At 36.2% G+C, this 16,304-nt stretch overlaps 1 protein-coding gene across 3 annotated transcripts in view; it reads right to left on the minus strand.

Annotated features, from left to right (window-relative positions):
• Positions 1 to 16,304, minus strand: part of EXOC6B (exocyst complex component 6B) — a 506,048-nt gene that overhangs the window by 150,135 nt on the left and 339,609 nt on the right. For all 3 annotated transcript variants that reach the window (XM_054728545.1, XM_008147458.3, XM_054728546.1), the window contains one exon: positions 4,129 to 4,270. In XM_054728545.1, coding sequence (XP_054584520.1) covers positions 4,129 to 4,270 — 142 coding nt within the window. The remainder of the gene's footprint in view (positions 1 to 4,128; positions 4,271 to 16,304) is intronic.

Genomic DNA, 16,304 nt, shown 5'->3' on the forward strand with positions numbered 1-16,304 from the left:
CTCAAAAGGATCCAACCAATTTCAAGTAATGTAAATGCAAGTCAGAACAAAATCTAATACTATTTAAAGAAGTATAACAAAATACAGCACCAACAACATAAAATGTAAAATGTCAGGCATCAGGCCTTCTATGTGTGGTCTCTTCACATGAGCTAGTTTGAGTTTCCTCACAGCATGGAGGCTTTAGGGTAGTTAACACTTCTGATCCAGCAGCTAATTAAGAAGATGGAGGCAGCATTGTCTTTTATGACCTAGCAACAAAAGTCACAAGGCCACTTCTGCCACATTCTGTTGGATAAAATAAAATCACAAGCTTGCCCAGATTCAAAGGAAGAGGAATTAGATGTCATGTTTTTTAAAATATTTTTTTTATTGATTTCACAAAGAGGAAGGGAGAGGGAGAGAGAAATAGAAACATCAATGATGAGAGAGAATCATTGATCAGCTGCCTCCTGCATCCTTCCCTGACTGGGATTCGAGCCCACAACCTAGGCATGTGCCCTGACCAGGAATAGAACTGTGACATTCTGGTTCATAGGCTGATGCTCAACCACTGAGCAGCACCAGCCAGGCAAATGCAATATCTTAATAAGAAGTGCCAAGATTCTAGAAAAAGATGTGGGAAAGGAGATACTGTTGTTGACATCTTTATTTCCATAATGGCTTGGAAACTCCTTCTAGTTGTGCTCACAGCTTTATATGTGTACATATCTTACCATTGCCTCCCCCCCACCCCACTCCCATACATGCCCTCACCCCTCAGAGTTTTGTGTCCATTGGTTATGCTTATATGCTTGCATACAAGTCCTTCGGTTGATCTCTTATCTCCCGCACCTCTCCCTAAGCTTCCCGCTGTAATTTGACCTTCTGTTTGATGCTTTACTGTCTCTGTATCTATCTTTTTGTTCAACAGCTTATAATTTTCTTTATTATCCATAGATGAATGAGATCATGTGGTATTTTTCTTTCATGGACTGGCTTATTTCACTTAGCATGATATTCTTCAATTCCATCCAGCTTGCTGCAAATGGTAAGAATTCCTTCTTTTTTATGGCAGCATAGTATTCCATTGTGTAGATGTACCATAGTTTTCTGATCCAGTCATCTGCTGACGGGCACCTAAGCTGTTTCCAAATCTTTGCTATTGTAAATTGTGCTGCTATGGACATAGGGGTGCATATATCCTCTCTTATTGGTGTTTCCAGTTTCTTAGGATATATTCCTAGCAGTGGGATTACTGGGTCAAATGGGAATTCCATTTTCAGTATTTTGAGGAAACTCCATACTGTTCTCCACAGTGGCTGCACCAGTCTACATTCCCACCAGCAGTGCACGAGGGTTCCTTTTTCTCCGCATCCTCACCAACACTTGTCATTTGTTGATTTGTTGATGATAGCCATTCTGACCAGTGTGAGATGGTACCGCATTGTCGTTTTGATTTGCATCTCTCGGATAATTAATGACTTTGAGCATGTTTTCATGTGTCTCTTGGCCTTTCTTCTGTCTTCTGTGGAAAAGATTCTATTTAGGTCTGCTGCCCATTTTTTTATTGTATCATTTATCTTCCTTTTATTAAGTTGTATAAGCTGCCTGTAGATGTTGGAGATTAAACCTTTATCAGTGATAACATTTGCAAATATGTTCTCCCATACAGTGGGATTTTTTGTTGTTTTGTTGATAGTTGTTGTTGACATCTTTAAACAATATAATTACATTGTAGATCTGTGGTGCAGACCTTTGGTGACAAATTTTCTGAATGATATTTTTTCAAGATAAAGAGTTTCAGATAGGCTTTTATTTTCTTTCAGTACTTTAAAGATCTTCTAGTGCCTTGTAGTTTGCACTGTTTTTGATAAGAAGTAAGCAGTAATTCTTATTATTGGTCTCCATTATGTAATGTATCTTTTCTTTTTTGTCTACTTTTAAGATTTTCATTTTTATCATTTTTTTTCTTTCTCTTATTTTTTTGTTTGTTTGTTAGAAATCTTGCTGTAATGTACCCTGGGTGTGACTTTGTGTTTTTCATGCTAAAGATTTGTTGAGTCAGTAGATTAAGACTTTTTACCAAACCTACAATCATGCATTATATCCATCTTTTTCTTTAAATTATTGAATATATTCCTATTCAGATTCCTAAAAGGCCTGTCTACTATTTTCAACATTTGTGTTCTCAATGGGTCTATTTTTATTGCCTGTTTTTTATTGTTATGGATCACACTTTCCTGCTTCTTTGCATGTCAAATTATAGCCTTTTATTGCTGTGAAATTGTGGCTACTATGTGGTTGACAGTCTGAATTTTTGTGTGTGTTTGTTTCTGTTCAAAGACTGTTGAGTTTCGGTTTGGCAGGCAGTTATTTTATTGGCAGATTATCTCTATTTTGTTGAGTGTTGTTATTAGGCTTTGTTATGGTGGATCAAGATTAGCTCTTATTCTAGAGCTTGAGTGGTACTCTTAAGGTCTAACCTTCTGATGTTCAGCTGGTCTCTCCACTCTGGTGGGTCAGAATTGTAGCGTCTCCTAGCACTCTCTAACCTCTGGCATTCCTATTGAGCTAGCAGTTCCTCAGTAGCTATTCTCTGCCAAACCTCAGAAAGTTTTACCCTGCACATAGCAACTTAGTTTTTGACCAAAGACTCACAGGCTCTCTAATGCAGATTTCTGGAGCTACTTCTCTAAACAATTCCCTGTTCTCTAGTCCCTTGCCCCACAAATCCCAGCTGCATCACCAGCCCTATCCACCAATTTCCATTTATCTGTGTAAAACACTGCTTTATATTTGGGACCTACTTTCATATGTTGCTGTTTGGATAGTGCCCAAGGCAGAAAATGAGAGTGAATGACAAGTTTACCTTGTGCACCTCCCCTCTCTAAAGGATCACAGCCTTGTGCTGTCTGCTGTCCAATGCATGAAGAGTTGCTTCATACATTTTATCCAGTTTTACAGTTGTTTATCCAAGAAGGGTGACTTTGGTACCTGTTACTCGGTTATGGCTGGAACTGGAAGTCTTAATTAATTAATTAATTAATTAATTTAAAATAACATAGTCAATAAATAAAACCTTAATTTTCAGTCATCAAAGTTAACCAAGGAAAAACAATAAGTAGTAAAAATAAAAGGATGTGGCAGGAGTATTAGCATACTCAGAGAATTTTCCACTATTTTAATTTTCTTAGAATCAGAAAAATCATTTTGAATCATATCATTTCGGTTCATTTTCATTTTTCACTGACAGAGCAACGAACATCACAACACTCTTCGTTCCTTCCTTCTTCCTTCCTAACCAAAGCTTTATTTTGTGTTCAACACAAAGTGAATGATTCATGATGAGTCAACTGTGCCAATGATGATGCTCCCCTTTCACCTTGACAGATACTCAAACTCCCAGCCTCCCTTAGTGATGGAGGTGGCCATACAACTGTATTCTGACCAATGAGACACAGAGGTAGGTTTGTTAGGTGTCCCCTTTTCTTTTCTTGGGAAAAGGAATAAGTGAGACAGGCCTCTTTTTCCTGTCTCTTCTAATGTAACACAGAGGAGGAAAAGTCCACACTCTGAGAGAGGAGAAGGGACAAAAGAGCCTGCGTCCTTGGTGACAGCACTGAGCAGCTAAATGAATTCAGTAACTCACTGACTCTGAGAAAAAAGAAAACATATTTGTTTAAACCACTCTGTCAAAGGCTTTGTTTCTACCTGTACTAGAAAGCATTTCTGACTAATAAATACAGCATTTGTCCTTTAAACTAAGGGTTTGCAAATATGATGTAAAAATAGCTTTAAAATGAAACATAAAGAGGAAATGGCTGGGAACTGCCTTCTCTTAAAGACTGAACTAATCATGTTTTCTTTGGTGTCCATTAAATGCATGTCTGCCTTATATCCCGCTCTAGACTGCAAACTCCCATGTAGCCAGGGATCTTCTGTGCTCCACATATGGGACTAAGCACTTTTGGGTGCTCGAGTTAGCTTTCTGATAGACTCTATTTCTAGACATCCTATAAGTTATTTCTGTCATCTAGGTATTCTTTGACATCATCAGGAACAAAGACACAACAGATTTAAATTTCTTTTTATAGAAGTGAGTATGCAGGCAAAATAAGCAAGCAAAAGGATGGTTCACTGTCTTACGTTCACATTCTCTGACATCCAAGTTGAACTGCTGTAATGCTCCCAAGGTGAGCTGCCTTACTTCAGCTTCCAGCAAAAGTTGCATCAAGGATGTGGCTAAATGCTTGCAAGCTGACATACACGCTGTTTGAGCCACCTTTCCCTGAAATACAAGAATGTAAATCATAATTTTAATGGATTAAAGTAAAATTGTAACAAAATTAAAACCATTTATTTTTCCATTAGGAATGTTTTTGTTTTCTTCATCACAATACCCTTAACATTCAAATAATACTGGAATTAATAGCACCTGATGGCAATCATCTTAAATACTAGCATCATCATGACCAGTCATGTAGCTATGACACTATGTTAAAATTCAGAAAGCCCAGCTATTTATTCAGGAAGCACTTTTTTTTTTCTACATCAACAACAGATAAACAATATTCAAAATCTTAATTAAACCAAGAAATAATTTTTCAACACAGGAAAAAATTTCAAACAGTCCCTTCTGTATTAATCACCGTTCTTAAAAATAAATAAATAAATAAAAAGCAAGGTGAAAGAAACCATCCACAAAACAAGAAAGCCCACTGCATGGGAAAACATATTTGCCAATGTTATCTCCAATGAGGGTTTAATGCCAAAATTTATAGGAAACTCATACAACTTAACAAAAGGAAGATAAACAATCTAATCAAAAAATGGGCAAAGGACCTAAATAGATATTTTTCAAAAGAAGACATATAGAAGGCTGCGAGACATTATGAAAACATGCTCAAAGTCACTAATCATCCGAGAGATACAAATCAAAACATCAATGAGGTCCCAACTCACACCTGTCATTGGGATGAAGACTGGTGCAGCCACTGTGGAAAACAGTATGCAGTTTCCTCAAAAAATTAAAAATGGAACTTCCATTTGACCCAGTAATCCCACTTCTAGGAATATATCACAAGAAACACCAATCAGAAAGGATATATGCACCCCTATGGTCATAGCAGCATAATTTACAATAGCTAAGATTTGGAAACAGCCTAAGTTCCCATCAGCAGATGAGTGGATTAGAAAACTGTGGTACATCTACATAATGGAATACTATGCTGCTGTAAAAAATAAGGAATTCTTACCATTTGCAACAGCATGGATGGAACTGGAGAGCATTATGCTAAGTGAAATAAGCCAGTCAAAGAAAGATATATATCCCATGATCTCACTGATTTGTGGGATACAATGAACAATATAAAATGAGAAACCAAAATAGAACCAGAGTCATAGAAGCATCGAACAAACTGTACAACCTATGAGGGAAGGCAGGGATGAGGAGGTAAGAGATCAACCAAAGGACTTGTATGCATGCATATGAGCAAAACCAATGGACACAGATGGGGGGGGAGGGGGGCGGGGTGAGGGCATGTGCTGGGGGAATGGGAACAGCCAGGGAGAGGTTAATAGGGGGAAAAGGAGACTTATGTAATACTTTAAACAATAAAGAATTTAAATTAAAAAAATGTGGGCCCTGGCCAGATAGCTCAGTTGGTTAAAACACCATCCTGATACAAGGTTGTGGTTCAATCTCCAGTCAGAGCACATACAAAAAACAACCAACAAATGCATAAATAAGTGGAACAACAAATTGATATTTCTCTCTTTCTCTCTCTCTCTTTCTTATTCCCCCTTCTTCTTCTCTCTCTAAAATCCTACCTAATAAAATAATAATATGCAAATTGACCACACCTTTGCTACGCCAAGCCACGCCCACCATCCAAAGCCACGCCCACCAGCCAATCAGGGCAAGTATGCAAATTACCCAACAAAGATGGTGGTTAATTTGCATATGCTGAGGGAAGGAGGAGTGAAGACTGAACACAACTTAGAAGGAAGATGGAGGAAAAGCGGAAAGCAAGATGGCTGCCAGAGGGAAAGCCCGGGCGGGGCGGGGCGAGGCGGGGCGGGGCGGGGCGGAGCGGGGCGGGTGGCAGAGGCTTGTGGGTGCAGGTGCGGCGGCCGCAACAGCGGCGGCAGTGGCAGCGCATGCGGCTGCAGCGGCCGCTTGCAGGATTTTTCCTGCAAATGGGCTACTAGTCAATTAATAAAAAGGTTTATTGAAAGAAATAATTAAAAGGATGAATTTTGTTTTCTTAAAAAATGAACACAGGTTTATGAACATAAATCATAAGCTAATTTTTTAAATATGACACTGAAAATATCTTACTATCTTCTTTAAAGTATTCAAACACTTTATATTTAGTGAATGGCATCTTAGTCTCAGGTCTAGGTCATACCTCATAGAAAATATATCCATTTTTTCCAGACATATATCCATTTTTTTCCTGTTATTTATCTGTTACTTAACATCAATATCTATTTTGAAAACCAGGATGATATGTATCTTTATAAGTCTGAGTTCTCAAATTAATGAATCCTTCTTTTCTGAAATTATGGAGTAATTCAGCCATATGGAAAGATATATAAAATTACAAGATGAACACTCATGTGTCCATTAAACATACAAATATAGTTTAGCCCCTATGTGACCTCCTTAATCATTTTCCTCCCTCTCCCCACAGGTGACCATTACTGGTGTTAGGTATACCATTTGTATTTTAAAAATACTATTAAGATAAGTATACATATAACAAAAATAATATACTATATTATTTTACATATTTTAAAACTTTCCATAATCATATATGGCATGTCCTTTTGCAACATGATTTTTTTTGTCCAATATTGTAATGTAAAGTTTTTTTTCGGTGTAATGCATGTGGTTGTAGTTTATTCCTTTAATTATTTTACAGTATACCACAATGTATTTGTCCATTCTTCTGATTTTGGAGATTTAGTTTGTTCCTACTATAAACTAGGTAGGTCATAGAGTAATGTACATCTAGTAAGAATTCATAAAAATTCCAGATTCTCACTAGGGAGTCCTTTTACATGTTTTTTCCATGTTTCAATGGGCCAGGGAGTACCCAATTCTCTTTTACAAAAAGGGAGATATCATGCATTATTTCTTATACAAAGATACAACTGAGCACAACTAAAACAAATGTGTAGAAATCTTACAAACTCTTTCAAAGAATTATAGAAAGCTCAATATGCATTACTTTCAATTACTATGTACATCATAGTACTACATGCAAGGGCGTCGAGGTGAAAACTCAGAGAAAGCATCATCAATATCATTCACATCTTCTCCACCATCAGAGAGGCTGCTTCCATTTGCTGAGCATTGAGTATGTGCCAAATGTTTTGAAAATATTTTCTCATATAATTCTCACAAAAACGCCATGAGGTATTTAATACTCAATTTGCAGATAAGGACAAAGAAATAGAGATTATTTGACTATATCTTCTTAGTGGTGGAGCTAAGATGTGAATCCAGCCCTGTCAGACTTTCCAAAAAGACTCTTAACAATCATTTGATCCTGCCTCCAGTAAAGGGGTTTGTGGTAGTATCTGTTGCTCTGAGACCTGGGGTAAGGAAATGGAGAGGACAGGGATGAGGAGGTAAGAGATCAACCAAAGGACTTGTTGATAAAAACCACACAAATCTGAAAGGCCAGGGTACTGAGAGAGAGTTTTTTCTCATCTAAGGAAGCATCAAAAGAATGTTCAGTTCACAGTAGGGGTTTAAAATGGACCCCCACCACAGCTCTCTGTCAGCCTACAGGGATCAGATCCTGAGTCCCAGATGAACAAGAATTTTATCTAACTGACTACAAATAGCCAAGGCCCAATTTCTCCTTCTCTGGATAATCTAGCAGGTTTCAAAAAACACAGAAGGAGAGCCAGGAACTATTCTGTGAAAGGAAGCTCTCCTTCACACCAACTTTCTCTTTTGCTTTTGCTTCCTAAGTAACACTCCTCTGCTCCCATTTCGCTGTGTCAAATTTTATCTTCCTCTAGATGTGTATGTAGTTTGAAGGCATGAAAGCCAAAGAGCTGATGGTGTGGCTTTCAGTCTGAGTCTGAAAGCCTGAGAACCAGGGGCACCAAGTGCAGGACACTGCTTGCTTTTCCCCAGGTATAACTGACGCTCTGTCAAAATTTCTCCCCTTGGTTTCTCTTTCTGCATTTAGGTTGTTGGTTTCAACTGAACAGTCTTTTAAATTTTCCAGTCTTATTTTCTAAAGTGGCTAATTTTTGCTGCTAATCCAATTCAGCATGTTTTTCATTTCTGATACTTTTGTTTTTAGAAGTTCCATTTTATTTATTTCTTTAAATCTTCACCCGAGGATATTTTCTGCAGAGAGAGACAGAAAGAAACATCGACATGCAAGAGACACATTGATTGGGTGCCTCCTGCCCATGCCCTAACTGGGGCCTTGGATCAAACCTGCAACCCAGGTACGTGTCCTTGACTGGAATCAAACCTACGACCCTTTGGTGGGTGGGCCGATGCTCCAACCACTGGGCTGCATCAGCCAGAGCTGATTAATTTTTTATAACTTCTACTTCTTCCCTTAAATTTATATGTACCTTTAAATCTTGAACCTATTTTGTATATGTGGGGTATGTTAGCATTTTTAAAGCATTTACCTGCTAATTCTGTCACCTATGTCACTTGGGTAACTTTTTTATGGACTGATTATATTCCTTGTTATGGATAACATTGTCCTGTTTCTTGTCACATCTAGTAAATTTTTAACACTAAATACTGTTGCTGAATATCTCTATTTTGTTGAATTTCTTTAAAGAAAGTTGATTTTTGTTATGGCAAACAGCTCAGTTTCTTTTGCAATTTTAAAGTTTGTAGGTCTACTCTTTTTTTAATTTATTTATTGATTAAGGTATTACATATGTGTCCTTATTCCCCCATTACACCCCCTCCCCAAACCCCCGCTCATGCCCTCACCTCCCTATTGTCTGTGTCAATTGGTTATGCAGGTCTACTCTTTTATGGAGGGATTAGAATAATCTATTCTCTATGGTTACTTTAGACCTACTACAAATGTAGCTTTAGACCAACTACTAGCTATTCTTTTGGTGGTTCTACTAAATGCCTCAGGAATTTAGTAGGGTCTTTCCCTTCTTACAGGTTAGATTTTTAACATCTCCCTGCCTGTGTGACTTCTGGCAAATGTGCTCAGCTTCTGTACCCTAGCATTTATTTTTTTGCCTGATATCATGAATTTTTCCTACACATGAACAACTTAGTATTCAGCCAAAGCCTCAAGGGATCACAATGCAGATATCTGGTGCTACTCTTCAAATTACCTTCCTCATCTCAAAACTATTTCCTTACAAAGATCAGCAACTTATTCCCTAAGCTTCAATCTTTGTCTTCTTCCTCTTTTTAAAATATATTTTTATAGACTTCAGAGAGGAAGGGAGAGGGAGACAGAGATAGAAACATCAATGATGAGAGAGAATCATTGATCGGCTGCTTATTGCATGCCCCCTACTGGTGATTGAGCCCACAATCCAGGCATGTGCCCTTGATTAGAATCGAACCCGGGACCCTTTAATCCACAGGTCAATGCTCTATCCACTGAGCCAAACCAGCTAGGGCCAATCTTTGTCTTCTTAACTCAACAATACTCTCCTGATGTCCTTGGGTTACTTTGGATACTCTCCCTGTACCATAGTTTGCAAAGTACCTGTAGGCAAATTGCTGGGGCAATGTTTCATGTGTTTCCCTTCTTTCAGAGATCACTGTCCTGCACTGCCTGCTATCCAGTATCTGAAAAAGTTATTCCATTTATTTTGTCTAGCATTTCAAGTATTTACGGTCAAGAGTGTCTAATACCAATTATTGCAACGTGGTCAGCAGAGAGTATCTCACCTTTATTTTGGAAAGATATTTTTTGCTAGGTATTGTATATTGACAGTTTTCTCTTACTTTGGGATTTTAAAAGTTCCATTCTATTGTCCTCTGGCCTCCATTGTTTCCATGAGAAATCAGCCATCATTCTTATTGTTTTGCCTTGAATGTGTTCAAACTAGAAAAATCTATAATAACCATTTAAGGAAATTCTCCCCAGTCAATAATTTTATATGCCCTCATCTTAATTTCCATTATCAGTTTGGCCAACATCGTGCTTTATTTTTAAAAATGCATACATATATGTGTCTAACTAAAATTCAGAATAAAGGATAAAGGATATAGCTAACTAACTAGTATATTATAAGACAACGCCATCACAGCAGATACCATAACTTTTATGTTCTAGTTCCATAGACCAAAACAGTGTCAAAAATAAATAAATAAATAAATAAAGGTATACGGAGAAATTCAGGTATGTGGTTAAATAAAAACCAACATACATAGTAAATATAATTCCCCAGACCACTTTAACCTTTGTCTTGGTTTCATCATCTGTAAAATATATTGTTATAACAGCTAAGTAGAAATAATTCCTAGGTAGCATTTCCTACCTTACAATTACGCAGTTACCTGGTTTACATTAAGTACTCAGTAAATGTCTTACTAGTATATTCCTAAGATCCAGAATATGAAAAACTATTAAAAAACATTGCATATATTTGCTTAAAATGTAAGTACTTTATGAGTGCATAATATCTGCTAACCATTTATCCCTTTTCTAGTCTTATGATTTTCTTCTTTTACACCAAAAAATTCTGTCATGCAAAAAAGTAGAAAGTGTACTTCCTGTTCTAAAACAAATCAAGTAGAATATGCAATTAAGTGCTAAATTGAGCAGAATAAACTCTAAGCACTATATGATTTTAGAAGAAAAGGTTATGAGGCCAAAATAGTCAGGGAAGGCTTCACAAAAACTGGTAGAACTTCATTACATATTGACAACAACATCATGGAAATAATTTTAAGTGGCTTATAATTTGAGGTAATATAAAGTCTCTACAAATAATAACAATCACTACTACACAAACTGCCATAGAATAAGACCTCATAATGAGAAATAAAAACTATTCCTTTCTCTTTCCTCAGTTCCTATTGAGGTTCAAGGTTAACTTCATCAAGTTATCTCATTAACACAGAAATGTCTTTGAAGGTATTCAGTTTTTGCCATGCTGGACATTTCACCAGACTACAACCAAGATGCCAAATAATCAGATTCAAATATTAAGCAAAAGGTCACGATGAAGTAATTTCCAAAGTTCTACTAGTTCCTGTTTTTTTTACCTTATCCAATTCCCTCTCCCTTTCTCCAGCCCTCTCTTACTACATAAATTATAGTCACTGGCTTAGTTTCAAGATATATCCACTAAACTGTAATTCCAGTTGAAGTGCATTTTAAGTGGAGGCCTCCCAGATGCTGGATCCCAATCCAAGGGTGAGCTGTAGAGGTATAAAGTTAAAATAAAAAGGGAGGAAATCAGCTAAAATATATACCCAATTTTGATATTTAACTACTATTTAAAAAGGGGTAAATAGGAAAAATAAAAATAAACCCCCTCTTACCCTCTCTTTCAAACTTTCCAATAAGTTATTTAATAATGTGACAAAGCAGAACATATTAAAATATTAACCAAAGCTTCCAGGAAAACCTCTATAATCTCAATTGTTTATTCAAGACCTTTACAAACCTCATAAAAAATTAAATGGGCTTGGAGAAAACACACCATAGCCATAGGAGAGAGTTTACAAAACACAATGGTACAGACGCCTGCCTGTCTGTCAGCTAGTCGCTTTTAACTTCCACATATAACATATTACTCCGTTCCTAACTGGTCAATACCCTAAATAAGAGCATTTCTCTTCCCAAACACCTCATTAGCCTGAGTTTCTTTTTTGCTGTTTTTGAGCTAACGTATCCTGTAGGTGCTTTGGTTCATTATTTGCTGCCAAACCAAATGCTTCATTTCAGAATATTTAAAACCTTAGGTTTCTCTGAGCGAAATAATTTAAGATCTTCATTACAAGTGTCTGATTAGCCCTTTAATTAATCTCGCTATGGAAGAACGGTGAGATTCATAAACCCTAATGTCCATTTTATGGAAAGTAGTAGTGAAAACAAGATGAGACAGAGTGGAAGAGACACGTAGAGAAAGAGCAAGGATTTGGTTCATATTAACTTAGGTTCAAATCCAGGCCCTATCACTTATGTGACCTTTATGAAAGTTGTTTAATATTGGTTAGTCTCAGCTTTCTTATCAGTGAAATGAAGATAATGTCATCAACACTGTAGAAAATGTAGAGTTAATGAGATAATATAATAAAGAACCCTATACAACAGTATCTAGCAATAGTAGGGGCTCAATGAATGTTTTTAGATACTTTATTATAAAATATTCCTGTCTTTTTGAGTAGTACTGCCTATAGTTCAAGGAAATTTTTTAATGAAAATTTATCTACATTCCAGGCAGAATTGAATATTCCACATTTCTTAAAAAATGCTTATAGAAACATTCAATATGCAAATTTTAATGTGAGCTGAACTCAACTTCCATACACCTAGAAATCTACTCTGAGTGAATCATGTTGCAGGAAATTGAGCACAAAATATGAATATTTCAGTCAGTCTCAGTTTGTGAGGACAAATAACCTTAAACCATTTAGATTTCAAGAAAACGTGGCATATTTTCCCTGTCCCCATCTTTTCTCTTCTGAACGTCCTACAGCGGCCGTGAAAGAGGAAAGTTTTCATCATAGTGAATTTGTGTGAAAGCACCAAAGTATGTTAACAATTAGAGAAGAGGAAACCTGAAAGACTGTCTTGTTAATTAAGGAACTTGTTATCAAAGAACTCATTAAAAGGTAATGAAACCAAATGGCTATTAAAAGAAATACCCTTTGAATAAAGGTTGTCTGGCTAACAGCCCCTCGATATAGCCTTTTACAAACATTCCCCATAGTAAAGACTCCCAAAAAGATGAAAAGCCACACTAATGCTAAAACCAATATTGATGAAGCTAGAGATAAAATCATCCTAAGTAGAAGACAGAAGCTGAATTAAGAAAAACCATCCTAGAATTCAGAATATGGGACATCAAACAAGAACGTTTTCTACCATTTACGGCCTGTTCTCAGAGACCTGGGCACTGTGTAGTAGAGAGAAAGGCAGCTCTTCCTCTCTATACTTTGCTACTCCTAACTTCTAAGTTAGAATAAGATTCTCCCTTTTTCCTAGTGATTCCCTCACCTACTTTCTGCCATCTAACTTCTTCTTTATCTAAACAGAACCTGCAAATCTTAAAAATGTGAGATAAAATTATGGTTGGAAAGAAACTGGTGGAATATAAAATCTTAGAGGTGTAGTCCCTTGAGCAAAGTCAGAAAAAGAATGGAATGATCTCTGTAACAAGGCATGCTAGAAATTGACCATTTACACTGACTATACAAGTTCAGAACATTTTCAGACACTGGTGATAGAAAAAGATGCCACCTCCACTGAAAAACATATTTACAGAATATGTTACTTACCTAATTCATTATCCATGATCCCTTCTACCTTAATAAATTATCTTTGACCAGATAAAAAGTTAGAATATTTACATTTTGTCATACAAGGAAGGCAAATGATTTGAAAGTTGAAATTTCTGCAGAAGCCCTTTTGCCTGGTCCTTCCTTCTTGTAGCTGTCAAAGTTATGTGATGGCTAGAATTCTAGCCGCTATCGTGTAATCTTGAGGAAAAGGACAAAAGAATAGCGTCCCTGAGCCTCTGAGCTAATATCATTTCTGCAGTTATTATGTGAGAAAATACACTCTTAGGTATTCACATTACTGAGGCTGGTTAGCTATTATTGATAACAGATAACGGAATTAAAGTCAGCAGAATCAGATGAGAGATGTATACATCATTACACACCTAAACAGCTTGGACAAACAATAAGACTGCCATAAAATGGGGCAGAGAAAAGATGAAAGGTTGTCTACCCATATTGGTTTTTTTTTACAAGTACACAGCCTACGTAGGTCCCCCATATCTGAGGTCAAGTAAGGAGGGAAGTAAAATGCTAGCACATGACACAATAAAAAACAAAGGGAAGACTACAGCACCTGCGATAACTAATTTCATGTGTCAACTTGACCGGGTCAATGGATGCACAGATATTTACTCAGACTTTATACTGGGTGTGTCTGAGAGTATTTTTGGATGAGATTAATACTTAAATCAGTAAACTGAGTAAAGCAGATTCCTTTCCCTAACGTAGATGGGCCCCATGTAGTAAGTTGAAGGCCTAACTAGTACAAAAAGACTGGCCCACCTAAAGGAGGAACTCTTCATGCCTAATTGCCTGAAGGCAGATACCAATCATTTCCAGCCTTTAGACCTAAAGTGAAATATGGCTCTTATTGGGCCTTGACCTTTCAGAGCAGAACTTACACCAACTTCCTTGGGCTCCAGCTAGCTGACTACAGATCTTGGGACTCCTCAGCTTCCATAATTCTGTGAGTAAATTCCATATATCACACACACACACATAAATATATACATTGTTGTTTCTGTTTCTCTAGAGAATCCTGACTAATAAGTATCCAAAAGACTCAAAGTATTTTCAAGCCTCAGAAATATTTTTATTAATAGATCAAAAGGAAATTTTAAATAAAGTCTTTGGTATCACGATCTAGAGTATAAAATAAACTGTTCTCAATAAAAGAGAGACATAATAAGGAGAAAAGAGTGTGAAGTGAAATGATAGCATGATAAATCAAAAACTCAGCAGTAAAATTAAAGAGATATGGATAAGATAAAAAGAGTTATAAGAAAACCAAACATAGACGAACTAAATTATTCCACATGAGAGGGAGTAAGTGCAGGACTTAGCTATGGAAAACTTCCCCAAGTTGCATAGACAACAAACATGAGACATTCTCCCAGAACTTAGAAAACCAGCCTAAAGCTGAAAATTATGATAGAGAAAGTAACCAGCTTAATACAGAAGATAAAGTTAACATCAGGTTAACTGATGTTTGCAAAGTGGAGCCAAGAAAATAAATGAAGCACCAAGAATAATCAATATATCAGAGAAAAAAAATTACAAAAAGGTACAAGTATTCAGGCAGAAAAATTAGGTCAATAACCAAAGAACAAAATCAGATTTCTCTACTGCAATACTAAAAACTAGATGACAATGGAACATGTACAGAGTATTGAAGGGGAAAAAAGTGACAAAAATTTTTTTTAAATCAAGCAAAATGGTAAAAAGAAAACATTTAATACATAAGAAAGGCCTCATAAAATCTGAAACAAATATCTTTACTTGAAGATATGCATAGTGAAAGCCATGATCTGTCATGGAAACTAATTAAAAATGAGATCAGGTTAATAATTGTCTTAAACTAAATGGAAATATCAGTATTTACTGTTGAAAAAAGACATATAACATGGAAAATAATGCTGTAATAATAGTAATACTCTTGATCTAAAATACTGAAATATTTTAAAATATAGGAGAGGAAGAGGTAAAATAAAAATGTGTGATAAACCACATATTAAATGTTACAAATAAATGTTTTATGCTTAATTTCAAAGTTTAGAGAATTATAAGTTGAAAAACATTTTGAAAAAATGAAAGGACTTATGTTCAAAATTCTAAGGATGTGCAAAGCTAAAAATATAAGATGCATTAAAACAAAAGAAATGAAAAAGAGATATAATGAAACAAAATAGCATAACCAAGTCAACAGCACAATAATTGTAAGTTACCCTATTAAAAGACAAAGGGGAGACTAAAAACTGAGGAAAGTGACAAATAAAATAATAAATAAAACCATAAAAGGAAAAACGTAAAGGTAAGGTGACCTGATATCCCGCTTTTGGTGGGACAGTCCCGATTTTTAACAATTTGTCCCGCGACCCGCGGCATTTTAAAAAAGTCCTGATTTTTGGAAAGAATGCACGACAAGCTAGGGAACGGCGGGAGAACGGGAAGGGAATATACGGCTTTCGACAGCCATGTGGCTATTTAGCCAGGATATTATTTTTGTTAATTTTATAATGTTAAACTTCAATAATAACAAATAACTGCTGAGAACTGATTATCGAGAACTGCTTATCAAAGTTCGCATTGTTGATCAGTTGTTAGAATTCGACCACCATTGTTTGGACTTAATGAACAATGGCATTTTTTGGGATTGGCAACGACGAAAACCTTTTGTAACTGTCTCTCAGACTATATACATTGTACTGTGTGCTAGTAAGCTAGTTAAACAAGTGATGTCATTACAAATCAGCTATTCAGATAATTTAGGTAATTTATTTATTTATTTCATAAATACATAAATTTTCTTGAATTTAGCAGACAGTACTCGTATTGTTTA

Source organism: Eptesicus fuscus, chromosome 16 (assembly GCF_027574615.1).
Source record: "Eptesicus fuscus isolate TK198812 chromosome 16, DD_ASM_mEF_20220401, whole genome shotgun sequence".
Lineage (NCBI taxonomy): Eukaryota > Metazoa > Chordata > Mammalia > Chiroptera > Vespertilionidae > Eptesicus > Eptesicus fuscus.